The 26,777-nt window shown below is 50.9% G+C and overlaps 1 protein-coding gene across 4 annotated transcripts in view; it reads right to left on the bottom strand.

The window, feature by feature from the left end:
* DNAH10 (dynein axonemal heavy chain 10) overlaps positions 1 to 26,777 on the bottom strand; it is a 123,929-nt gene that overhangs the window by 12,029 nt on the left and 85,123 nt on the right. For all 4 annotated transcript variants that reach the window (XM_072953384.1, XM_072953386.1, XM_072953385.1 and 1 more), the window contains 16 exons: positions 26,568 to 26,735; positions 25,818 to 26,006; positions 23,431 to 23,602; positions 18,599 to 18,802; positions 17,863 to 17,943; positions 15,351 to 15,548; positions 14,668 to 14,829; positions 12,470 to 12,644; positions 7,890 to 8,071; positions 6,630 to 6,766; positions 5,516 to 5,733; positions 4,248 to 4,469; positions 3,891 to 4,038; positions 1,998 to 2,277; positions 1,068 to 1,297; positions 27 to 300 (listed from right to left, as the gene is read on the bottom strand). In XM_072953384.1, the coding sequence (XP_072809485.1) occupies positions 27 to 300; positions 1,068 to 1,297; positions 1,998 to 2,277; positions 3,891 to 4,038; positions 4,248 to 4,469; positions 5,516 to 5,733; positions 6,630 to 6,766; positions 7,890 to 8,071; positions 12,470 to 12,644; positions 14,668 to 14,829; positions 15,351 to 15,548; positions 17,863 to 17,943; positions 18,599 to 18,802; positions 23,431 to 23,602; positions 25,818 to 26,006; positions 26,568 to 26,735 (3,040 nt within the window). The remainder of the gene's footprint in view (positions 1 to 26; positions 301 to 1,067; positions 1,298 to 1,997; positions 2,278 to 3,890; positions 4,039 to 4,247; positions 4,470 to 5,515; positions 5,734 to 6,629; positions 6,767 to 7,889; positions 8,072 to 12,469; positions 12,645 to 14,667; positions 14,830 to 15,350; positions 15,549 to 17,862; positions 17,944 to 18,598; positions 18,803 to 23,430; positions 23,603 to 25,817; positions 26,007 to 26,567; positions 26,736 to 26,777) is intronic.

Here is a 26,777-nt window from a genome sequence, read left to right as displayed (position 1 = left end):
CCTGATCCGTGCAAAGAGGTGCTCACCTGTGCAGCCATAATTATAGATGTTGAAGGTCAGCGTGTCCATAATGTTCCTCAGTCGCTTCATGAGGATGGAATCAGGCAGCGACTTCTTGAGCGACAAGCCAAAGACTTCCAGGAAGGCGGTCAGCGAGTACTGGTACATGGAGTTCACCAGGGCCATCTCCGACAGCACGAAGAACAGGATGGCTCCCCTCCGGGCAGCTGGCCGGTAGCCATCCCGCAGCCTGTCAATGTCCAAGGCTGTCTTCTCCGCCAGCTTGAGCTTCTCGGACACCTAAAGCAAAGGTGCACGTTGCCACTGACAGCCATAACCAGGAAGACTTACGAAAGGGGCAAGAAAGTAAAAAGGCAGAAGGTGCAGGGAGGGGCGGGTGGCAAAGAAATCCATGCAGTTCTCACAGGGGCTGGAAGGGCATCCACCCTCTTGCAAGATGTGGTAGGTATTTGTGGCCTGAATGCCCTGCACTCGGGCCCCCTTCTTCTAACAACAGTCCCTGAGCTTTATTTGGACACTTACAATTTCCTCCCTTTGTTCATATGTGGGGCTCTACCCCAGTTCCAGGAGAGGAGCGGGTGACTCAGCCAAACTAATCCACATGTGGCATCCCCAGGCCGTGGGAGTGGTTGGGGGTGGACACGGGATGTAAGTGACTCTCAGGACCTTCATGATAGGGGCAGAAAAAGATTCTTCCTCTTCCCTTTGGACTTGAACCTCAGGGGACACGAGGTCAGACCCACCTTGTGACCATGAGGCAGAGAATAAAGCCAACACAGCAGCAGGTCTAGTCCAGAAATGGAAAGAAACTGAGTCCTAATGATATTTTTGGAGTCCTGGATCCAGCCCTACCTGAAGCCAACCTTGGCCTTTTCTGTTTTCTAAGCCAATAAATCCCTTTTGGACTTATAACCCCAAGTAGGGCTGAGTTTTCTCTTGCTCTCAACAGAAAGAGACCTGATGCACAGGGTCCCTGGGAAGGCCTCTGGGACCCCATGGCTAAGATCCCCACTCCTGACTTGATGCATTTGCCCTGCAGTTCATACCTCTGTGGCTTTGGATTTGGTCTCCTCCAGGGTCTGCACCAGCTCCACGTTGTCCAGCATGTTCCCCGTGGAGGTGGCCAGTTCCCGGAGGAGGGAGTCCTCCAGATCCTTCAGCAGGTTCTTATTCTCGCTCGTCTCCTGGATGAGGTGCTCCCTCTGCTCCTCCAGCTCCCGCCTCTCGTAGGCCACCAGCACGCTCAGCAGCTGGTCCTCCAGGCCTTTCAGGGTAACTGTGGGGGACAAGGGAGACCCTCACTGCCGTGCTCCCCATCAGGCTGGTCGCCGTGTCTTCTCCATAGCCAGCGGTGCCTGGGGAGTGGAGGGCGGGCCCAGCATTTCGGGAACATGGGAACTCACTCTCCCACCAAAACCACTCCAAAGCCCCAGGTGAAAAATGCCTGGCAGAAGGCAACAGGTGCTGCTACCCAGAGAAGAGGACATGAGAGTGAGGATGCCCCAAAATCAAATCCAGGGCCCCCACATCTCGGGGCACCCTCGCTGAAAACATCCCCAAACTCAATTAACCCATTTAGGGACCTGGATAACCACTCCGGAAAACGTGAGAAGTGGCATTTAATTCTTCACAGGATTCAGTTGAGAGGAAGGGGCTAAAATCCAAAATCCCAAAATCATGCCACGTATTTAAATACACAAATACAGAATAACCCCCTGGCCTAGCAGAAAGGGGTCTCACCTTGCTGAGTGTGAACGCCTGAGCCCCATGGTCCAGGCTCAGCACGCCTCAAGACACATAACTCATGGCCTTCTAAAGGGCCCCCAGACCTTCCAGGTGTTGCTCCATCACTAAGAACTGATCAGTTAAGATGTGATCATGAGAATGATTCACTGAATGAAATGGTGTCCCATGAGAGCCGTGAGCTCAGATTGTGAGCGCACCTAAATTGGCCACTGAGGTCTGCATGCTCTTACCAGTGTAATTGATCACCATGGCTTTCCCGAACACGGAGGGGCTATATCTGGGGTTGGACAGCTTGGTGTTCAGATACAGCCTGAAATTCGAGTCGTAGTCTACTTCCTTGTCTCCCAGGATGATAAACTGCCGTCCCTGGGAGACCTTTATGTTTTTTTCTAAGACGTTATCAATCACAGGATCGATGTACTCATCCACATCATGGAACAGGAAGGGGGTCCCGTACTTTATGGACATCTCCAGCTGCTTGAGGAAGTCGGGGTCATTAAAGGAAGCCACCTGGAAGGGAGGGGAGGCGGATGCTGAAGATCAGCTCCCTCGTCAAAGACAAAGAGAGAAAGCCTTGCAGGGGGGAGTGGATGTGTCAGCACCTTGAAGGGAGGCAGCGGGGGGTAAAGAACAGGGAGAGAAGCGGGACATGTAACCCGTATAAACCCAGAAATCCACGAGGTCTAGGCTCCGAGCAGCCTCCATGCACACAGCACAGTTCAGCAGCTAAGGTCACCAGGAGGGAATGTCATTGCATCTCTCAGAGGACCTCGCTTTTACTCACTTCCCTCCAAACCTCACCATTGCTTTCATTATCTCTTTCCTCCAAACATCTGTACAAACTCTTCCTGTCCTTCCAGCCCCTGGGGCCCCCTCTTCCCTTCCTCTCCACCGTCCTTTGTTACATTGATGTACTTAGCCTCTCACCCCATAAGCTGAACCCTCCGTCTTTAAGCGATAGGATGGCAGTAGCAGTAGGATTGGGGCCAGGAGAGGGCTGGCAATGTGAGAACTCTCTGGCAGGTGAGAACTCTGGCAGGCTCAGGGAAGAGGGACACCAGGGACATGCCTACATTCATGGCATTTGTCCCACCACGGCTATATGTGAATTTTAGGGGCGGATGTTCCCCTGACCTTGGGGCGCTTCCCCCAACAGCACGTACATAACCGGGAAGCAAGGACCAGAAAACATAAGGAAAAAGTGAAAACGGATAAGCATGAATTTGCTAATTATTTCAGCAAAAAGTAATCGAGCCCCAGCAATCTTACCCAAGAAAACTGAAAACACATGCCCACCAAAAACTCGCACATGAATGTTCACAGCAACGCCATTCACAAGAGCTAAAAAAGTAGAAACAACTCAAATGTCCATCAACTGAGGACCGACTAAGACTGTGGTCCATCCATGCAATGGACTCTTATTCAGCCATCAAAAAGATGAAGTACAGACTACACTATGGATGAATTTTGAAAACATTTTGCGAAGTGAAAGCAGCCAGTCGCAACTTGCTTCCTATGATCCCACTCATATGAAATGTCCAGAATAGGCGCATCTATAGAGACAGAAAATATATTAGTGGTTGCCAGAGGCTGGTGGTGAGGGGATGGCAGGGGAAATGGAAGTTTTGGGGGTGGTGATAGCGAAAGGATAAAGCATTTGGCTGGGGGGTGGTGATAAAAATTGACCCTGGTGATTGTTACGCAGCTCCGTGTGTAATCTACTAAAAACCACTGAACTGTATGCTCAAATGGGTGAATTGTATGGCATGTGAATTGTATTTCACTCAAGCCCCTTCCCCTCCCCCTAAAAGGAAATGCTTGAACATCCAAGGCCGCCTGGCCCTGCTCTACGTACGGGGGACGCAGGGAGGAATAAAGCACCGTCTTCGCCTTTAAGATGCTCACAGCCTAAGAGGCAACGCACGGCCAAAGAGCAGAGTCAAATCTGAGGTGGTTCCAGCTGCCCTTTGAAGACTCATGGAGGTGGGGGAGCAGGGAAGGAGAGGGCTGGGCATGGGGGCCCAGGGTGGTGGTTTGGTGGCATTTCAGCCTCGTGCTGCCAGGGAGGGGAGGTGGGAGAGCCGGGGTGGACCCCGAGGACATGGAGAGGGAGCCGGCCGTACCCGTAGGTTGTTTTTTTCCTCTTTTCTCTTTATCCAGTTGAGGGCCTGCTGCTGGGGGTCGATGCAGAGGGGGAAGCGGCTGGCCCGGGTGGTGAGAATGCCGTTCTGAACCGAGAGCTCGTCGGGGGGCAGTCCCTGGGAGCCCCACCTGGAGGGGACAGTGGCAGGGGAAATGGGCACTTTTCCAGCCAAGTTGTGAACCAGCGGGGAGCCTCAGAGTCTGAGGAGCTGGGTGTGCAGCCTCCCTGCCACCTCCCTGCTGGCAGGTCGGCCACAGCCCTGGTTGTGCGCCCCATCTCAAGACTCCCCAGCCCCCTGATCCCCTGACCCCGTCCTCCCGGCTCAGGGCCCCCTCACCTGCTGATCTCAACGTCATCCGTAAGCAGGCTTTCCAGTCGGAAGGGCTGGCTCAGGGGGATGTCCCGCCCCAGGATGTCACTCTGCCAGACCTGACTGACCATCTCATCCCGGAACTCCCACGTGAAGGCGCCCTCGTAGCTCAGGAAAGCTGCACAGAGCAGGCAATCGCCCAATAACTTCATGCGCCGGTGCCTCAGCTCGTCCAAGTCGTTCAGCCACCTGCGGTGGGAATGGGGAAAGGCTGCTGCCGTAAGCCATCACCTTGCGGCACACTCCAAAGGAACATTCTAGAAGGCCCAGCCTGACACATGGCTGGGGAGGGAGGCTAGGCAGAAGGAAACATTTTCTGAAATATTCTTTTCTGGAAGAGAACAGAGATCACCAGCAACGTGTGAATGCCATTTCCCTGCCCAGCAAACCCAGCGTTTTCAAAGACTTTGTCCAACACACGCCAGGGCTCAGCAGACCAGCATCTAACGGGGCCTTGATAAAGGTTTGTGGGACGCATTCTGTCTCAGAGGTACGTATAAGGCAGTGACCATGTTGTCTCCAAAGGCCTAACCACTAGCTTACAAACACGCCCAGCAGAGCATGAGCCCTGGTCCTGCTTGGGGACAAAAATTCTACCCAAGAGAAAAGAAAGCTGATGTTTCATTTGGCCTCTTCTGGTTAATGGCCAAGGTCTCCTAGGTTTTAGAAATATTGAAAATGGTTTGTTTCCCACAAGAAAATAGTATTTTCCAGTGTTTTCCGCACCATTTTTTGCAGGTGTCGGGTTAGAAACTGCTGTGACATCCAGCGGACCAGCTATGGCCAGACAGTCCTCCTGCCCATAACCGTCCAACAGCCCCACCTACTCAACACCAAAGCTCAGGACGGAACCAGCCACAAGGATTCAGCGACAGAGGTGGGCTCCTCCTCCGGACCCGTCCAGAAGGGGCTTGGGATCGAAGGTCACCAAGAAGCGAACAACCCAGGACCTGGGGCACCTTGCCAGAGGCCCCTGGCTCCTCCCAGTCCCCACAGCTGCATTGCTTCCCGTTAAATAGCACTCCACACCTAATTTTAAAAATCTATCAAATGGCCATTAACCACCTTAAACAGGATCACAGGAAAGCCAGAACATTTCCACATGGTTTTCAGATCAAAACACAGTGTGGAATGAAGACACCACTCGGAGAGAAATTCTGCCGATGGTGCTCACTCCCAAGCGCCAGAGTCTGGCTCAGAGCCGCCCATCAGGAGGGCTGGTCAACCCGGCTGACCTGACGTTCTCGGACCCCAGCCCGGAGATGAGCTTGTCGGCCGCGATCAGCCGTCTCTCCATGATCTCGGCCTCCTCCTGCAGCTTCTGCTTCTCCAGGATGGCCGCCTCGTATTTGGCCCCTAGAGCCTCCAGCTCCCTCTGGATCGCTGCCAGCTCATTCTGGATCTTCTCCAGCTCCCGTTGGGTGAGGTGAAAATTCCGCTCCAGCCTGGCCACCTAGGTGAAGACAGTTGGCAGCAGGGTGAGGCGGGGAGAAGGTCGTCACACACCCGGGCTCGTGTCCACCTGCATTTCTGATGCTGTCCCTGCCCTCTGGGGCCCCATACATCATAGCAAGGCACACGGCTTCTTTTCTTAGTTACGTCTTCAACGGCTTGATGCAAAAGCCCTACATCCCACTAGGAAAAGATGTCCTGCATCCGAGTTAGCAGATGACTTAACTTCCATTGTGTACTAAGGTCCCATTGAGATGACGCTGTGGTTCTAAGTCAAAAATTCAAAAGGATGCATGGAAGGTAATATCGATCCTACTATTGGGTTCTACGTTTTCTGATGGATACAATTCTGAGTTGTAAAGCAATGTCAAAATACGTCTCAAAACGGTGGAATCAACCTTATAATTCTCTTTGTACATGTTACTTTGCCCCAGTGATTCTCAACAGGGAAGATTTTGGCCCCCAAGGGACATATTGATGACAACGTCTGGAGACATTTCTAGTTGCTGAAACATGGGGGTAGGGACAACGGCATTTAGTGGGTAGAGGCCTAGATGCTGTGAAACATCCTACCACACCCAGGACAGCCGCCTGAAATAAAGAACAAGTCAACCCAAAATGTCAATAGCACCCAGGTCGAGAAACCCTGCTTTAGCCCCCGAGAATGATTTCCACCCTCTTTCATTTGAAAATCTTTCAGACTCTGGTTCTGTAAGGTCACATGACATTTACATAAGAGTTGTAACTCGGGGTTATCATTCATTGGGGGGAAAATGTTTAGAGGGTTTAAAATCTCAACCCTGCCAAAATTTTTCCAGCAAGGGTTAGACGTGAATCCTGACTCCAAAATGATCTCTCGGCAGAAGCGTGAAGGTCTCCCAGGTGCGCGGTAAATACCTTGTCTCTTTTGGGCTTGATTTCTCTGAAAACATCGCAGTAGCCCATCACAGCCTCAACAAACTTCAGCATCCCCAAGCCAGCTTTGCTCACAGCTTCCATTTCCTCCGTTGTGGTGTTGAGAGTCTTCAAGAGACCTAAAAAGGTCAAAGATGTCATGATTTTGATGAGCAGCGAGCTTCGTCTTGGGAAACTAAAATGGGAAATAAACTGCCAACTGACAAAATAAGCATAATTGGGTCCTCACTCCAGGATCCGGACAGCCCTCCCACCAACCAGAGGTGAGTCCAACCCCGAATGAGTTTTGGGTAAGTGGATGTTCAAGATGTGAGTGAGGGGCACAGGTTCCCGCCACTCAGGACGTCCTAAGATCCAGGCACCTCTGTTTGACACCCAGCAGCCCCCCGGGGGACCCAGTGGGAACCCCCAACTGGGCACCAAGGTGGATCAGAGCTGGCTGCTAACTGGAATTCATAGGTCATTATGGGGCACCAACTCTTCCACCCACACCCCCACCCTGGGAGTAACTTCACATAAGTGGAAAGCCATCCCACCCATATTCGGGTAAAGAAAGTCCTTTGGGTTTTTCTGTAGTTGTTGTTATCCTTTGTGTTTCATTTTGCTTTGTTTTTAAGTGGCTGAGAAAAAGCACTAGTGATAAAGTTTGGAGTAAACCATCAAGATAAACAGCGACACAAGGAACTTGTATTGCGCTTGGCAAAGACTAGCACCATTCCCACGGCTAAGCTCCGGGCCAGGTCAGGAACCAGGCTCAGAGGGCACGCAGGCATCTGTTACTGGAGCTGGGGGGTGGCCATGGGTGGTGCTGGCTCCTCCTCCTCCCTCATCCCCCAGGGACCTCGTACTGGCAAGAGGAACAAGGGGAGAAGGCAAGTTAGACCAATTCTTGGCTCCACTGTGCCCATCAGACTGAATGCACAGAAGACAAGGCGGGGCTGGGATTCAGAAGACGGTCGTGTTTCCCACTAGGAAGAACCACAGCCGCTGTTGAATCAGACATTCCTGGGGCACCACTGCCACCGCCCACCCAGCAACCACCCTCCCTGTTTCACAAGACTGTGCTGCCATCTTCCCCTGGGAACAATCATTTCGCCTCTTCCATCGGCAGAGCCTTGGCGACACCTCCAATGGGAGGGCCTGCCTGCAACAAGCCCCCTCCTCGCTCTCCATCTCTGCCCCAGACACTGAGGCACCAGGTTGAGAACCAGCCTGGCTATTCCCACACTTGTCTCTGCTCACCTCTGATATGCTTAACTTGGCTCTGGGTAATCGAGTCGAAATCGATCTCCATCAGAGACCTCAGGAAGTTGGGGTCGGACATCATGCCCTTGGCAGTTTTCCAGTTGAGTTCCTTGTACCCCTTCATGATGAGGATGCATTCACAGACCGTCTGCACCTGCTTCGGGGGCTTGGCAAAGGACCTGGAGGGGAAATGGAAACACGCGTGGATTGGATGTGGCCAGGGTCTGGACTGAATGAGGGTTCTGGGGAAAAAGCTCAACCCGGAGCTGTTTCCTGGAGGTGATACTGCATGGGACCAAAGGAAGCCACAGCCCAAGCCCGATGTGGGCCCCTGCAGGTGGGCTTCTCCGAGGACAGGGACTGGGTCTCCTCTGTCAGGGGCCAGACCAGGCTCCTGGAGCCTGATGGGGCAGCAGGAACACAGCAGGGTGTCATTAAACACAAGCCCAGGCCACCGCTGTACGTCTGAATCAGTAGGTCAGGGTGGAGCCTCAGACTCTGAGTTTTTAATTACATCCCGCAGTGATTCTCAGCCTCTAAGTGGCAGCCGCCGTCATTATTGTCATTATCACCATCATCGTCATCCTGTTTTCTGTTTACGGGATGATGAAACAGGGCTCAAGTTCTTGGATGGCCTGCCCGTGTGCGCACAGCGTGTGGGGTCTGGGGTCCCCGCACCCTGGGCTCCTTCAGGCAATGGAAATCAATTTCTCTGTCTTTGGTGAAGCTAGACCATCACTCTGCTGCGCCAATACTCCAGCATCCTCGACCCTCCACGGAACTGGGGACCCAAAAGGAACAGGAGAAGGGACAGCCGCATTGGCACAAAGACCCAAGAAGGGATGGGTCTCACGGAGACTGTGCCCAGTGGGACCACTAGGCTGCCCGGCTGCTCGGCAATGCCTGTAAGAGCCACACGAGTCAGACACCAAAGCTGTGCGGAGAGACAGAAGCAGAGGGAAAGCGATGAAGAAAAGGCAACAAAAGGAAAGGAGGAGAGAAGAGCAGGGGTGACAGAGCCCCCCAAGGGCACGGAGCAGCCTGGGGAGAGGCCAGGGTGCCCCCGAGGAGGGGGAGGGAGGGAGGGAGACAGAGATGCGGAGGGAACAACCTGACCCGCCCAGCAGCGGGAGTCTCTCTGAACCCAGCAAACCCCCGCCCCTCCTGGCCCCAGACCCCCACCCCCGCGCCTGCAGACAGGGAGCCACTCAGAGTAAGGACAAGCCAGGGCGGTGACTCCAGCACAAAGCCCAACAATTAATGTAATGGCCCTGAGTCACCAGGGAAAGGTTCAATTACAACGGCGTGGGCGCTTAGGAAAGCGGGCAAGGCTGTCAACTGTTTTTAAAAGGTTTCCTTCGGGGTTGATAAAGGCCAGGCCCAGGCCACTGCTCTCTGAATAATCAGAGGAGGGGAGAAGCAGTGAGATGTTTTCAGACACAAGACAGAAAGAGCCTGGGGGCAGGGTCCCCAGCCCACGGGCAAGTTAGGAATGGTCCCGGGGGTCCTCAGCTTTCCCGGCTACAAAATGGGGGCGCGGAACCGGAGCCTGCCAGGGACTCCCACGTCCTTTCAGTCCATGAAAGTGAAGTTCTCTGTTCCCAGTTTACAAGCCTTTCCCAGGAACCACGTTTCTCCAGAACACGGCATTGTAGTGCCAGATAACTGAGCTGTTCAAAACACTAAGGCTACAAGTCTGAGAAGTGAAAGTGTTTCTGTTTCATTTGAATCCTTTCTCCTAACCCTAAAGAAACTCAGGGGAGAGACAGACAGACAGACAGAGAGACAGATGATGACATGCTGCTTTCGTGGAGGAGAAAAACCAGGACAAGCCCCACTCTGCACTCCCCGTCCCTCCGCCCCAACCCCCGGGCTGTCTCTGCTTTTCCCTTGAGCCGAGCTCCTTCCAGCCCTGCTCCAGCCTCTACCCCACATCTCAGTTTAAATGCCACTCCCTGGGGGACACCCACCCCCAAGACTAGGTCAGGTCCCTTGCTGCCTGCAGTCATAGCAACAAAGACCCTCCCCTCCTAACCTTGCCCTGGGTAATTTTACTGCACCCGTGGGACTCCCCCGTGAACACCTGTTCCTCCCCCAGACGGTTGGCTCCACGCGGCAAAGACCTGCCCCCCAGCCCCAGTGCCAGTGCTGGGGGGCGGGTGGGAGGCACTGGACCACCACTGTATGAAGGAAGGAAGAAAAACAAGCTCGAAGGCCAGTGACAAACCGAGTCTTTTCTCTTTGGAGAAACATCCAGCAGTAATCTGCACTACACTTAATCTTCCTGCCTTGACACTTAATGATTTCTGCAAAGGGGACGGAGCATTATGGCAAGGAGGTGCTATTTAAGGAATTAAAGGATCATGAAATTGTCAAGATGTAAGTGCTGGCTCATCGCCCTTAACACCCAAATAGCCTCAGCAAAGCCAGGCTGCTGTCATCTGGATCCGAACTCGCATTGGGCCCAAGGGGTGATCCCAAAGAGGCCAAAGGTTTAAGTGTGAACAATCAAACCGTAAAAGTATCGGGAGAAACCATGGGGAAATTATTCTACAGTCTTCCAGCTGCAAAGCCTTTCAAGTATGAGGTCATATCCAAAAGCCACAAAATAGAAAATATTGCTAAAAATCTGCCACAGGAAAAATAAAATCTCACACACGACAAACACAGACACACACACAAACCTCCTCAACAAAGTCAAGTGGCTGATGACAAGCCGGGAGAGATATCGGCAGCTTGCAGCACAGATAGAGGCTAGTCTCCCTGTTACATGAAAAGCCTCTGGACACGGGTAAGAGAGACAACAGAAAGCAGCAGTAACGGCAGTCCAACACATAAATGGGCAAAGCGCAGAAACGGTTCCCAGGAAATTACACGCATTTTCACGTAAGACAAAACGGCCAGCCTCACTCATCATAAGGGAATAAATGCACATGGAAATGATACAAATGCCATTTTTCAGCTATAAAATAAGCAAACATCCAAGTGTTTAGTAGTGCCCTCTGTTGGTGAGGCTACAAAAAAACAGGCACTCCGTAGGGGTGCACATGCCACAGACATTCCAAACGCACACACCCTCGGACCCAGCAATCCCGCTTCTGGAAACGCATCCTTCCACTGGCCTTGCCCAGGCGTGCAGTGACCTATCCTCAGGGTTACTCTTTTCCACAGTTTGTAAAGGCAGAAAGATTGGAAATAAGCCAAGGATTCATAAACTGGGGCTGATTAAACACATGATGGCACAGCCACCCAATGGAGTGTGATGGGCTATTTTTAAATATTGGGGCAGTTCATCATATATCAGCATGCAAAAGAGCTGCGCAAGGTACCCTGAAGTGGAAAAACCAAGTCGCAGAAAAAAATGGATAGTGTGTGTTACCAATTACATGAAAAGAAAGAAAGGAAAAAAGAATACACAGGTATCCTTTGTTCTGCAAACCCTTAGAATCCAGCATCGGAAGCTGAAGAGACGCTGGAGTTTCTGGTTGCCTTGAACATGCACAAACATTCTCTGCATGGATATATGAGAAATACATAAAAGATACATGGTAACCGCACAACGGTTATCTGTGGTGTAGGGGGAGGGGAACTAAGCTGATGGCGGACAGGTAGGACGGCGCTTTTCGTGGCATGTCATTTTGATGTTGGAACCGTGACCCTAGCTAATGTTTACATGGCACTGATCCAGTGGCTCAACCCAGTTCTGAGAGCTCCTTACGTAAAAGCTCATTTGATCCTCAGAACAACCCTCATGAGGACAGTTATCCACATTTTACAAATGAGTGCACTGCGGCACAGAGAGGTTAGGTGACTTGCTGAAGGTCACACAGCCAGGAAGAAGCAAAGCCGTGCACGAACAATGGGGAGTGAGGAGAGAGCTGAGGTTCCTAAATCAGGGACACGGATGTGGGGCCAGGCAGCACGAGGACAGGGGGCTGGCAGACAGGACACTGTTTCTTCCTGGCTTCACTCGTGGTGCTGAATTTACCAGCGAGACCTCTTAATGGTGCCCTAGGGCGACCACGTCACATGGGGGGAGAAAGTTCGCCAGTGCACCCCACACCAGGCCCCCCTTCCTTAGAGCGAACGAGCCCTCTGGCTGTGCAGGATGGAGTCATTTTATGGATTGGTTTGCAATAAAGACCCACCCTCTCCACCTGTCAAAGGCCCATCTGGCTGGAAATGGCATAGAGCATCTCCCACCCGCACTCGGCCTGTGCACACCTCACCTGCATCAAGGGCCCTGCCTCTTTCAGGATGGACACTTGTGTCAAGTGCCCGTGGAGAGGCTTCACTTGCCAGGCCCCCCTGCCCCGAGCAGCCCGTCCTGGGACCCAGTCTCCTCCTGTGAGTCGACCTGGCGTCAAGGCCAGTCGGCCATGCTGCCTGCTGGCTGGGACCTCACCTCCCTGGGCCCTACGTCCCTCCCCTGCAAACAAAGATAATAACAAATCCCCACCATGGAGAGGGCCCGGCACTCGGGGTGGCTGCGTAAATGCCGCGCCGCCACGGTTCCCATGATTACTGTCAGGAGATAGGCCGGGGGCCGAGCGCGCTTGGAGACGGCCACCCGTTACCTAATCTCGGTCACATCTGATTTGTCCAGCTTCTGCAGCTCCAGCTTGGCGGCCTCCAGGATGGGCATGACCTCGGCCAGGGCCGTCTCGGCCTCAGTCTTCTCCACCGCGATGATCTTGTTCTGCTCCTCGATCTCCATGGCTTTCTCTTCCGCCAGCTTCTTCTTTTCCTCCGCTGTGGAGGAGGAGGCAGTCAGTGAAGCTACCGGGTGGGGAGCGTGGGGACCACTGCTCCAAGCCGGAGCAGCACACGGCCCTCAGCGGTGGTGCTGGGCCGAGGGGGCCCAGTGGCCCATACGGCAGTCTTGGGGTTCCCACTGGCACAGACGTCCTGACAGCACGTGGGGTCTCCCACACCAGGACGGCTGCTGTGACCCTGACCCTCCTTGACTGGCCCCCCTGTGTCCCACCCACTCGACCCAAGGGGCCAATGCTAGCTGAGGACACCAGGGCCACCCTCCCTGTTCCTCTGTTTCACTGAAATCTCGCTGTCTCTTCACTACATTTTTCCGTGTTCATTTAGGTCCAGCTCAAAAGCCACCCTCCCCCAGGGTGGCGTGCCCCCTTCCCGACACGAATCGCAATCCGAAATTTCGTCTGATTATTGGCTCACTGATTGGCCCCACTCACTAGAATGCAAGCATCTCCCCGAGGGCTGTAACCCCCGCGTTTAGAACACAGCATGCCTCATAGCAGGTGTTCTGGGTTGAATGGTGCTCCCCACCCCAAATTCACGGCCACCCAGAACCTCAGAATGTCACTTTATTTGGAAAGTGAGTCTTTGTAGATGTCATTAGTTAACACGAGGTCATACTGGGTTAGGGTAGGTCCTGAATCCAATGACTGTGTCCTTATAAGAAGGCCGTGTGAAGACAACAAGACAGAGGGAACACGGCCATGCAATGGTGGAGGCATGCATCTACCAGCCAAAGAACGGCCAGGACGCGGGCTGCCAGCAGCCGGAAAGGCAAGGAAGGCGTCTCCCCTAGAGCCTTCGGAGGGAGCGCGGCCCAGCTAAGACCTCACTTCAGACCTCTAACCTCCAGAACTGGGAGAGAATAAATAGCTGTCTGTTGTTTTACGGCACCCGGTGTGCGGTGCTTTGCTACGGTGGCCCCAGGAAATGAACACAGTAGGAATTTAATAAATGTACATTGAATTCACCAGTATCCCCCTGGTGGGGCTTTCTCTTGGGGCTCACCCTCACGGCCAACAAGCAAGCCTTCAGGTCGGCCGGTTCAAAGTGGGAACCCCAGGAGAAGGTCTAACTGATCCAGCCAGGGCTGGAACGACCCCACCCCGATGGCACGGGCTGGGAGCTGGGGAGAGGCGGGTGCCAAAGCCGAGCTGGGGTGCCGTAATCAGAGTAATGAAAAATGGGTCCTGTGGGTCGGGCCTGGTGTGATGAGGCTGGAACTGAACTGAACCAAGACCATACGTGGAAGCAACACACACACGGACTAGAACGAGGATAAAGAGGCGGGAAGGTTGAGCAGCCTCTGCAGATACCTGAGAATGAGCTGAGAAAGACGCGCATCAGAACACAGGGTCCTGGGGGGGAGGGTAGAGCTCAGTGGCAGAGCATGTGCTTAGCATGCAGGAGTCCTGGGTTCGACTCCCAGTACCTCCATTAAAAGAAAAAAACCACAGGATTCTAAGAGATGACAGAAACAGGAGATCTAGACAGAAGGGTGAGAGGTCAGGGGCAGAGATGCAGCTTAGGAGCTGTCCCGTGTGAGAGGTGTGTAAAGAAAGCCAATTCCTCAGACAGTTCTTGTCAGGAACCAGGACGAGAGCCGCTGCCCGGCCGGGAAGATCAGGCGGGCCCAAGAAGGAACCTGGAAACAGGTTCAAGAACAAACCAAGAAAGCGCCAAGTAAATGATGCTCAGGCTGGGGTCACTGAAACCGACCCAGTTCACTAGCTCACTGAGGGTAAAGGGCTGACCTCTCCATACCCTGTCAAGTCCCCAGGCACCCAGCTGTGGGAGCTGCTCGCACACGGTAGGGTCTCAGCGCCTATGATGGGGGCTTGATGCTATCAGTTTAAAATAGCAACGGAAGGGTCAGAAGATGTCAGTTCCTACAAGGGGCTTCTCAGGGATGTCCCGCAGTGGAGCCCTGTCCTGTCAGGGTTTTTTTCCCCCAGAGGGTGAGTAGGGAGGGTGTCCCTGTCCCTAGAGCGGGTCGTGCACCCACCAATCGCTGTGTTGGTGGCGATCTCCTCCAGCAGGGCCTCGCAGGCAGCCGACTTCTCTGCCAGCACGATCTTCTGCTCAGCCAGCTTCTGGTTCAGCTCGTCCAGCTGGATGGTGGCCTCCTTCAGCTTGTCCAGACCCCCCTCCAGACGCTTGCACTGAGCTGAGGGCGGGAACACCGGTTCTCACCATCAGGGGGCGCTGTTCCCAACACGCCCGGACAAGCGTTCCAGGGCAATTCCTCCAACTCGGGCTCACAGGGAAAGAAAATCATTTTCCTGAGATCTTTAGTCAAGCATCTTTTAGTACGTACGCTGACGGGTTGTGATGGCATCTTCCAAAATGAATATATTTCTGAAAACAGCCCTTCGTTTGGCCAACAGCCAGAGCCAGAGTATTTTTAAAAAGGATTTTCCAATACGGCACGTTGCTCTATGCACTGAAAATTTAGAGCTAAGAAAGTGCACGGCCCAAGCCAGAAAAATAAAAATAAAAGCACGCCAGGGCCCTGCCCACACAGGCAAATCACAGTGCAATGGGAAATGCAAAATGTGCTTTGCTTTGCCGCAATGCTGAGTACGCCTGACCTTGCCGAGAAACGTCTGCTTAGGGAACGTTGGGCACTTGGGTCCTGACTGATAAGTAATGACGATTTCTGTTCACCATCCCACTCCCAAGTCTTACCTATGTTATACTGAGTTTTCTCGTCCAGTAATTTTGAATACGTGTTAATAAAATCAAGGTAGTTCTTGGGAGTTACGTAGTTGCTGCGTCTCAGTTTCTGTAGAAACTGTTTGCTGAATTCACCCACCGATTCGTGGACCAAAACAACATGTTCCACCAGGTCTTCTATATTTTCTGCTGGGATCATCAGATTGGCCCCTGAAGAGGAAGGGACGGAAAAGGTGGCTCTTAAAGGGAAGAAAAGAGCGGCTCCTCCAGAAATTAAATGTGGAATCCCTGTGTGACCCAACAGTGCCCCTCCTGGGTATGTACCCAAAAGAACCAAAAAACAAAAACGAAAACAAAACACGGACTCAAGTAGATTCTCGGGCGCCAGTGTTCATAGCAGCACTATTCACAGTAGCCAAAAGTGGAAACAACAGTGAGATGGATGGGTAAACACAATGTGGTCTATCCAAAATGAAATATTATTCCACCTTAAAGAAGGAATTTCTGACACATGCCATAATATAAGTGAATCTGGAAAACATGCTGAATTAAAGAAGCCAGACACGGAAGAGCAAATGTTGTATGATTTGACTTACATGAAATATCTAAAAATTGGCAAATTCATGGAGACAAAGTATATTAGAGGTTACCAGGGGCTGGGGATGGGCATGGAGGAATAAGGAGTTAATGTTTAATGGGGACGGTCCTTCAGTTTTAAAGATGAAAGAGGTACTAGAGATGGACTGTGGTGGGGGGTACACAACGCTGTGAATGTAATTAATGTTCTGCTAACTGCACACTGAAAGTGGTTAAAAATGCTTCAAATGGCAATTTTTATATTATATATATTTTACCACAATAAAAACTGTATAGAAATGTTTTAACAAAAAAGAAAGGAAAAGATCAGCTGTCACTTGTCAGTGGCTTTCCCGGACCACAGTGCAGACCCGTCTGCTCTGGCAATTTCTCTGAGCGTACAGAAAGCCAGTTCTCTTTCCCTCCTGGTAGGAAGGTCTGTCTCCTTAAAGGCGCAAACACTGAGGTGGGGAGGGCTTGAGATTCCAGGAGAGAAATTCTCTCAGTGCCCCTGCCATAGCCCCCTGTATGCAACACATACTGGGCACAAGGTAGGTATTCCTGTGAGTCTGCTGGAAGAATTAATAATTGCTCCCAGTGCTAAAATCACATTACTTGAATTATCTCAGACTGCAAAATACTTTCACCTCAAAGGAGAAAAATGAAGGAAGGAAAGATGGACCGAAAGTATGCATTGATCCAGATTCTGCATATTTGATCCTGAATTACACCAAAAGTCAGCAAACCACAGCCCACAAGCCAATTTTCCGGCATGCATGAAAAGCTTTGCTGCACAAAGATCCATGCTTATGGGCACACGTATCCCAATTCCAGGAATATATCCTAAGGGAAAAAATTCTAAGCAAATCCTATGCAACATTATTTATGATCTGAGTCACTGAACACTGAAAGCAAACCTAGGTGCTAATGCACAGAGATGCCTATGACAGCCAAGGCACCCCTACGTCAGGGTTGGCCACCTACAGCCCGCAGGACAAATCCGGCCCACCGCCTGTTTGTGTAAATAAAGTTTTATTGTCACATGGCCTCGCCCATTCATTTACATGTTGTCTATGACTGCTGTCATGATGCAGTGGTAGAACTGAATAGTTCCAACAGAGACCACATGACCCGCAAGCTGAAAGTATTAATCACCTGCTACAGAAACAGTTTGCTGATCCCTGAGGGACACCATCAGGAAAGATTCATTCTCTTAGCCCCCCGCCCCCCCAAAACTGTAACCTGCCTGTAAAGCAGGAGTAATTATTTATTTATTGAACATGTATTTATAAGATTGACACTATTTACAAGGTCACCCAGCGTCATAAATCTGCTCGTTAGGTCCAGATAAAAAGTTTCTCCCTGAGGGTAAACTGTTGCTTTCTTATTTTGAAGATTGAAATGAATATGGAAGGCCTTAGGGGGTTTGAAACTTTAGAGCAAAATTCAGCACTGATGGATAGTCAGTCTCCTGGAAGGTCCTTCAGGCATCCTTTGGGTCAATGGATCAGCAGACTTTTTCTATAAAGAGCCAAACAGTAAATATTTAGGCTGTGTGGGTCTCTGTGGCAACTGCTCAACCTTGGAACTGTAGCATAAAAGCGTCCCTAGACAGTATGTATGTTTATTAACTGTCTCCCAATAAAACTTCATTTACCAAAGCAAGTAGTGGGTTGAATTTGACTCACAGGCCATGGTTTGCTGATCCCCACCTTGGATGGTACCTAAGCAATTTTTAATCCTGCATTGTCCTTGTAAATTCCCTGAAATCTCTTTAGACTAAAACAGAATATTAACCCCAACCATGCTGACAAACTAAAACACCATTCATGGCCGTGGTGGGTGAAGGGTGAAGGAATCTACTGGACCCAAATTCAAAGTCAGAAAAAAGGATAACAAATTGCTTTGGTCTGTCATTCACATGGTCCCCATGTCAGCTGCCACTTACCTAAAAATGACTTAGCGACCGCATGCAGGGCTTGGGAAGGCCAGGGCATGAACCAGTCAATACCAGTGTTATTCACTAGACCTTGAAAAGAGAGATGAAAAAGACGCTCACTCTGCGAACCCAGGATGCTCAAGAACTTGCACACTGTCTTCGGTACGCAGCAAACTGGAGAGCAAGCTGGACGTGTCCAAACATAATTTTCAAAAACAGGAATTATCTCACCCTCAGCACTGCTGACACTTGGCCAGGTAATCCTTTGCGATGGGGCTGCCGGTGCCTTGTAGGATGTTTAGCAGCAACCCCCTCCCCGGTGTCTATCAACTAGATGCCAGCTGTATACTCCCAACCCCCGAGTTGTGACAACCAAAAATGTCTCCAGGCATTGACAAACATCCCCTGGAGGAGCAAAACTGCCCCCCAACTGAGACCCCCTGTTCTAGGGGTGGGTACTGCACCTTGCATGAGGCCAGCAGAATTTTCCCAAATGGAAGGGAGCAGAGAGCTGCCCTGCACTCACTATGGGCCTTGTACCTGGGACCATGAGCATTTCCTCGTGCCCGAAGGACACCAGCCATCCTGGGGGCTCATCCTGCACGGCCTACAACCAAATTTCAACCTAATGCCCATGTCGTGTTGGCCTTTGCCGGTGGAACCTCAGAACATGCGTCTCTCCCTCCCCAAGGCACACGCCCGGCTGAAGGGGGAATGCAGATTTGCAGGGTCCACTCAGGGGCACCTGGGAAATTTCTGCAGCGGGTCCTCAGGGTGTCCCCCACCGGCGACATGCCCAGGACGATGTGCAGGTTGTTTGCACTCTTGTTGATGAAGTACTGCCACACGGACTCCTTGGCGGGGCCCGTCCCTTGCTTCAGAGCTTCCTGTTCAATCTGACTGAAGATAGACTCCTTTTCCTCTTCTGGGAAGAGAGCGGGGACGATTCCTAGAAAACAAAGACACATTAGGGTTTTTTTTACGTCTCAGGGTTACTATGTCTCGAGGCAATGACCGGCAGAAGCAGAGCACCACAGAGCAGTAGATGCAGAGTCCAAAGGGCGGGGCTTGGGTCTGGACTCCGGGACCCAAGACTCACTCACCGTGTGTAAATCCCTTTGAGCCTCAATCTCCTCATCTGTGAAATGGGAATAACAAATGCCTCCTGCTTACCTAGGAGGGCTATCATGAGCATCAAAGCAGGAGTCCTCAACTGGGGACAATGTTGCCCTCCAAAGAGACATTTGGCAATGTCTGGACACATTCCTGGTTGTTCCAACCTGTGTGTGTGGGGTGGGTGCCAATGGATGCTGCTAAACATCCACAGTGTGCAGAACAGCCTGCACAACAGAGAATGACCCCGCCCCTAATGTCATTAGGGCCGAGGATGAGACGCAATGGCTTTATGCTGCACCAAAGCACAAGGGCTTCAGAGGTAAGCGACTGCAATCATTTGGGGCACTAGTAAATGGGCCCACCAGCGCCCTCTGAGTCTTCACAGAAAATGCACCCGAGCCCTGCAGTGGGGTTTACAGACAGAGAAGGGGGCTGTTTACATCCCCACTTACAAGTTTGTGGCTCATGTCTGAAAACTCCACTGCCAACCCAAGGCCACGTGTGCTAAATGCCACATAAGTAGCCTGGATTGTAGGGTGGCCCAGGCATTCAGGACACAGGAGACTGCCACGGTTGAGGAGGCTTTTGGAGAAAGGAGACCCTACATGGCACTGGAGCTAAAATTGGGGGGAAGGTTCCTTGGCACCCGACTAGAAAGTGGAGTTTAGTTGTTCATGCCCCTGGCCCTCTTCCATCCCCCACTTCCTTGTCTTAGGTCCCTCTTTTCCTCTGGAGAATCACTTTTCATTCATCCTAAGTCTGGATGTAGTTTTGGGTGGCCCTGACATGCCCCCCAGGCCTGACCAATCAGAACCCTGCATCTCCCTGGCCAGTGTGATTGGCTCAGGGATGGGTATGTGATCTGAGCCAGCCAATGAGAGCCCTATCGGGCACTTTGGCCACACCTCCTGGGAAGGATGAACCCTCATTCATGGACCTAAGCAAGAAGAATGCAAGTCTGCAGCTACTAATGCCATTAAAAAAAAATTGTTTTGGGAGAACCCAAAAATGCAGGAAAAGGAGAAAACCAGTAAAGCCAAGAGCAAGAGAGAGACCAGTTCGTGATGATACCATTTGAGCACCTGAATCCAACCTAGAGTTTTTCAGTTTCATGAATCAATACCATCTCCTTGATTTCTCCTAAATTTCACATAAGCCAGTATGAGCTGAGTTTCTGCCACTTGCAACTGTGGAGGCTGATAGAGGGAGAAGGAGAGCGTGCCAGGCCTGGACGAGACACAGAGGCAGGATGCAAAGATTGCACCTGGGAAATAAGATGAGAAAGGCATCCAGGCTGCAGAGCCAGGGGAGGTCAGTCTGCAGAGAATGGAGCAAAGAAGGCTTCGGAGGAGAAAAAAAACAAGTGATCTGTGCAGAGAGCGCTATCTTAGGAAGCAGGAAGAGATGTCTGCAAAAGTCAAGTTCAGACACCAAGAGGGTCTGGCTTAGAAGGTAAAGGGAACACGAGAGAAGGGACAGGCTTCAGAGACAAAAAAGCATTTGCAAATGTGGGAGAGGTTAGGAGTCAACACACTCCCAGGTTTAGGCCTGATGAGAGTTACGGAATAAATAAATAAATGGCGATGTGAAAGGGACAGCCCCCCAAGACAAGAAAGAGCCGGATGCTGGCTAGTCGCGCTTTCTGTTTTGTTGTTGTTTTAAATTAGTACAAAATATTTGTATTAACTATCAGATGGGTTCCCTGCAGAAAGAGTTAACCCAGCCAGGTCTGAGACTGCTCTCCCTACAAAAGCCTGCTGACGGTGCTGGCCCTTGGCTGGCATCTGGGAACTGAGACTCCAGGAGGGTTCCTACCACCATGCGTCAATCACAGGGGCTCACCATGCTTCAACTCTCTGTACAAACTGTGGTTCATGCCGACCACCTGCTTTCCCTCTGGAAATCTAAAATTTGCCATGTGCCAGGCAGAAGGTGCCTGCAGGACCTGCCCGCAGTAAACGCCCTGGGCGCCGAGTCTCTACGGGGCGTCCCTGGTTGAGGACGCCTCCACGGGTTGTCACAACTCGTCATTAGCAGAACGAAGTGTGTCCTGTGTGACTCTCCTGGGAGAGGGCTCTGGAAGCCTGCGCCTGGTTCTCCCAGACGTCAGCCGGCTCACTTTTCCCTTTGCCGACTGTGCTGTGTGTCCTGCTGCTGTAATAACACAGCCGAGCAGCGTGCAAGAGAGAGAGGAGCTCGCTCCTGGCTCTCCTACGCCTTCCCTCGCTCTGGCTCATTCCTCCTCTTCTCCCTGAATCCAGTCCTGGACTCGCTTTGCTTCTTACACCCTCCCCCAGGATGATGCCATCCACTCCCAAGGTTTTACCAATCACACGTCAGTGACTCTGAAATTGACATCTCCACCTTAAGCCCTTCTTCTGAGACCAGACTCCTATATACAACAGCCTGTCTGTTATGGGTTAAATTGTGTTCCCCTAAAAAAGACATGTTGACGTCCCCCAGGACCTAAGAATGTCGTCTTTGAGGGCGCTTGAAAATGCAGTCTTTACAGAAGTACTCAACTTAAAATGAAGTCATCAATGTAGGTCCTAATCCAATATGCCTGGTGTCTTTATAAAAAGGGGACATTTGCCCCTCTGTCCATTTAGGTATCCTCCCTCCCTCCTGCGCAGTGTGAATCTGCATTTCACATGACCCACAGCAATCCCACTCCTGGGCATGTATTTAAAGGGAACTCTAATTTGAAAAGATACATGTACCCCAATGTGCATAGCAGCACTATATACAATAGCCAAGACACGGAAGCAGCCTAAATGTCTGTGGACAGATGACTGGATAAAAAGTTGCAGTATATTTATACAATGGAATACTACTCAGCCATAAAAAGGAGAAAATAATGCCGTTTGCAGCTACATTGATGGAACTAGAGATTGTCATTCTAAGTGAAGTAAGCCAGAAAGAGAAAAATACCATGATATCACTTATATGTGGAATCTTAAAAAAAAAAAAAGGACACTATGAACTCATCTACAAAACAGAAACAGACCTGCAGACATAGTAAACAATCTTATGGTTACCAGGGACAGGGGGTGGGAAGGGATAAATTTGGGAGTTTGAGATTTGCAAATGTTAGCCACTATATATAAAAATAGATTTAAAGAACAAATTTCTTCTCCATAGCACAGGGAATTATATTCAACATCTTGTAATAACCTTTAGTGAAAAAGAATATGAAAACAAATATATGTGTGTATATGCATGACTGGGACACTGTGCTGTGCACTAGGAAAGGATACTGTATAACTGACTGTATTTCAATAAAAACAAACAAACCAAAGGCACATTTGGACAATGAGACAGATACACACAGAGAACAACGCGAGAACATGAAGGCAGAGATGGGGGTGACACACCCACAAGGTAAGGAATGTCAAAGGTTGGCAGCAAGCTACCAGAAGTCAGGAGAGATTCTCCCCCAAAGACCTCAGAAGGAACCACCCCTGATCTCAGACTCCTGGCCTCCAGAACTGTGAGCCAATACATTTCTGCTGTCTCAGCCGCCCATTCTGTGGTACCGCTACAGCAGCCTCGAAAACTAGTAACTCTAACAGCCTGTAAGTGTAGCAGGCTCCACGTGCCCCACACGGCACGGGCCCGATCTGGTCTTTCCTTCCTGGTAAATGGTACCGCTCATCACTCACTCAAGCCAGGACCCTGGGAACCATGCTCAACACTCTCTTCCTTACCTCATCAGGAGCATCCAAGTCCCACTGGCTCTACCTCCAAAATATCTCAAGGCTCTTATCTACTCACTTCTGTTCCCACTGTGCCCCACCCAAGGCACCATCATCTCCCACCTGCACCTGGGTGGTAGCTCCAAGCCAGTCACCCTCTCTGTCTCTAACCTAGTCCCCACAGGGCAGCCAGAGGGCTCTTCTAAAAATGTAAATCTGGTTGGGAGGGGTGGGGAGTAGCTCAGTGGTAGAGCACATGCTTAGCATGCACGAGGTCCTGGGTTCAATCCCCAGCATCTCCATTAAAATAAATAAATAAAATTAAAATGTAAGCCTGGACCGTATCATTGTACGGAAAATAAAATCTAATCTCCTTTAAATGACCCACAAGGCCCTATGTGGTGTGGCCCCTCCACCTGGTTTGCATCCCTTCCACCAGCTCACCACACCCCACCACACACACCGGACTCTTGGCCTGCGATGCTCCGGCCAGCACAGTTCACCTGCCGGTTCCTACCCATCTGTGGTAGCCTGAGAAATGCCCCCTCTGTAGGTAGTAAGTGCTTTAAAAAGGTAACGCTTAGCGGGGAGGGTATAGCTCAGTAGTAGAGTGTGTGTCTAGTTCAAGCCCCAGTATCTCCATTAAATAAATAAATAAACCTAATTACGCACCCTCCCCTCCAAAAAAACCAAAGGTAATGCTTATCGGATGAACCCGGCGGAAAGATGAGCAGCCAGCCCGGCGTGTGCGCCGCCCCCTGGGTACCTGAAGTCAGCATGTTGTTAATGAGCTCCAGGAAGCCCTCCTCGGCCACGTGGGCGTCCGTGAACAGGAAGATCATCATCTTGTTCTCAACGCCGAGCTTCAGGTAGAGGTTCTTCAGGTCTTCCCGGAAATTGTTCTCAGAGTAGCCTCGGCTCAGAAGGATCTCAAACACCTGCCGGTGCGGAGCACAGCACTCCCGTGAGCCCAGGGCCCGAGGTCGGGGGTGGGGGTGGGGTCCCTGCAGAGGGACAGACGGCTCCGAGCGGCACAGGTCGGAGCTTGTGAACACCGTCGGGCTGTGCAACTGTAAAGAGGGACCAGCGACAGCAGGTGACCTGGGCTGTTTTCACAGACTATGGTGGAGTGAGGAACACAGGATGCAGAGAAGGACCATGACATCGCTTTTCATCAAACCCTGATGGGACACTCTGGGGGTCGGAAAGAAAATGATTCTACGGGAAAAGCTGACCATTGTGCAAAGACACACGAAAAAGAGCGTGCATCACTGCGCTGCGTGTAACAGTGAAGCAAGAGAAAGGCGAACCGTCCACCAACAGAGAGGGCTGGTGGGCGGCAGGTCCAGGTAAGGGGACGCCGCGCCGTGTTTCAAAGGAAAATGCAAATATCTAAAGTTACTGACTGGAAAAGATGTCAGTGATACAGAGTTAAGTAGACTCAAAAACAGATTATAAAAGCTACATATAGCATTAACCCATTGCTGGTAATAAGTTAATATATTTGTATAGTCACAGGAAACTTCTTGAAGGAAGTACACCAAAATGTTACAAGGAACTAACAGTGGTAATCATCAGGTGATGAGATTGCGGATGAACTTCATTTTCTTTAGATGTTTCTGCGTTTTTCCAAACTGTTGCAATGAGGACATATTATGTTTATACAGAGACCAGTGGTTCCAGGAACAAGAGTGATCACTCTGGGATGATGGTAATGATGTGGCATTCAGTCTGATTCCAGAAGACAGTTTGTGCAGAAGAACACCTTTTACTTGCTGGTGGAAAGATTCTCGAAACCCAGCGGGAAATGTCCCCTCCCAGGGGACAGGTCAAAGGGACGCAAGGCAGGCACCTGGATTTCACGTTAGAAAGGTTGGACCAGAAGTGCCTGGAAACGAATGACTAAGGCTGAAAAAAGACCTCGTTCTGCACCGCGGGCCAGTTTTCAGTAAAAACAGAGACATCGAGGATAATGGAAGACCCTAATGATGAACGAAATCAGATACTAGAGAACTAAGGAGGGTGTGGGGAAGGTGAGTTTTGGGGACAGATCCTCTTCGAAATTTAGTCTCATTGCACAGTGCACGTCTCCAGCCTGAGAGGGGCCTGCTGGAGAGTTACCCGTGGGCACTGCGGGAGCTATCTGTGACAGTCTAAGGAGGGTGTAGGGAAACAGGGCCCCTCCCACGGTGCTGACGGAAACGTAAAATGGTACGGCTCCTTTGGAAAACAACGTGACAGTTTCTCAAATGATTACACGGAGAATTGCCACATGACTCCAGAGAAATAAAAACATATGTCAACACAGACTCTTGTACAAGAATGCTTATAGCAGCATTACTCACAATAGCCAAACACAACATGGTCCAGCCAAACAGCGGCACAGGATTCAGCCACAAAAAGGAATGAAGTTCTGACGCATGGATGAAGCTTGAACACATGATGTGAGGTGAAAGAAGCCGTCACAAGAGACCACATACTCTGTGATTCTATTCACAGGGAAATCCAGAATCGGAAAGTCAATAGAGACATAAAGTAGATTAGTGGTTTCTTAGGGCTGGGAGGGTTGGAAGGACAGGAAGACAGAGGGTGATCGCTCAAGGGGCAGGGGGTTCCTTTTTGGGATGAAGAAAACGTTCTACAATTGAACACCGTGCTGATGTCACGCCTTTTCAACATATTAAAAAACCATTGAATTGTACACCTCAAATGGATGAATTGTATCATCTGTGAGTTGTATCTCAATAAAGCTGTTTATTTTTTTAAGATTCTAATAACAGCCCAGGACTATGCGTGCTGGTTGTGCAGGTGCAGCAGCCAGCAGATCGCTGACCCTGAACACGATTCACGGAGATTTGGGCCAAGCCTCCTCTACATGAGCACACGTCACGGGTCACAGGACTCGCTCATATTTGACTTTCCAACTGGATTCAACATATTTGCCATTCCAAAAGCAATACAATATTCAGTTAATTCAGCTTCAAATATTCAGTTAAAATAATGTCAAACCCCGCCCCCCCAAAAAAAACCCATTTTATACTCTATAAAAACATGGCGCTATGATCGGTTATAGATTGTTCCAATATTTGCAGGAAATGCCAACTGCAGAAATTGGCACATGAAACCCATTTCTGGGAGGGGAGGTCAGCTCACCTCATAGCCGGCAGTGAAGGCAGCCAGCCTGGCCAGAGACTGCTTCCCCGAGCCCCCGACGCCGACCAGCAGGGCGTGGCCGCGGTCCATTCGAATGATGCGGTGCACGCGGGTCAGGTGCTCCAGAGCATCGTCAAACAGAACCAAGTTCATTTTGGTGTTACTTTCATTATATTCTTCAAGAATTTCCTGAATTAAAATTTAAAAAAAAATTTTTTTTTTAAGGATCGCTGGCTTTTAAGAGACAGACTCTCTCCTTTTGTGCAGGAGAGACTGAGAACAGAGGAGAGAGTTTTCTGAACGTCTATACTGGTTGAAACAATTAAATCCTTTGAGTTTATGAGACAAGCTTTCACCCTCAAGATTTCCAGCTGCTGGTCTGTGATTGGCCAGCTGCGAGCCAAAGCTGGTTACAGGGCTCAACTCATGAACGAAGATGAAAATGAATATTAGCAGGTTGTCTGAGTGTTTCCCAAAGCTGGCTGTGCATCAGAACCCGGGACCCTCCACGGACTTGATGAAGAGAATCGCATGAGGATGGGTCCCAGGGGTCTGTGTGCTTAAACAAATTCCCTGGGTCACTCCCATGCGCCACTGGACGACGAAATCACCGAATCAGATACAAGCCCACATTTCGAACCCAGAGATGGCGGTGTGGGTGTTCTTCCCATCTCCACCTCCTGGCCACCCCTGCAGTGAACGTGCTGCTGGGAGAGGTAAGCCCACGGAGAAGGGGAGCCCCGTCCGCACCTGGAACAGAGCTTTGGCTGCCTCATAATCCTGGATGTCCTCATAGATGCGCGTCTCCTCTTCATGCAGAGCCGTCCGGAAGTCTCCAAACAGGATGGGATCCCTCATCACCACCTCCACGTCATCGTTAAAATGTTCCGCGACCAAGCTTCCTATGTGGCCTTGGACCTTACAATATAAGACGACTTCAGGACCCAAACTCAGTACCAT

Source organism: Vicugna pacos, chromosome 32 (genome assembly GCF_048564905.1).
Source record: "Vicugna pacos chromosome 32, VicPac4, whole genome shotgun sequence".
Lineage (NCBI taxonomy): Eukaryota > Metazoa > Chordata > Mammalia > Artiodactyla > Camelidae > Vicugna > Vicugna pacos.
This window is presented reverse-complemented; position numbering and strand designations above follow the sequence as displayed.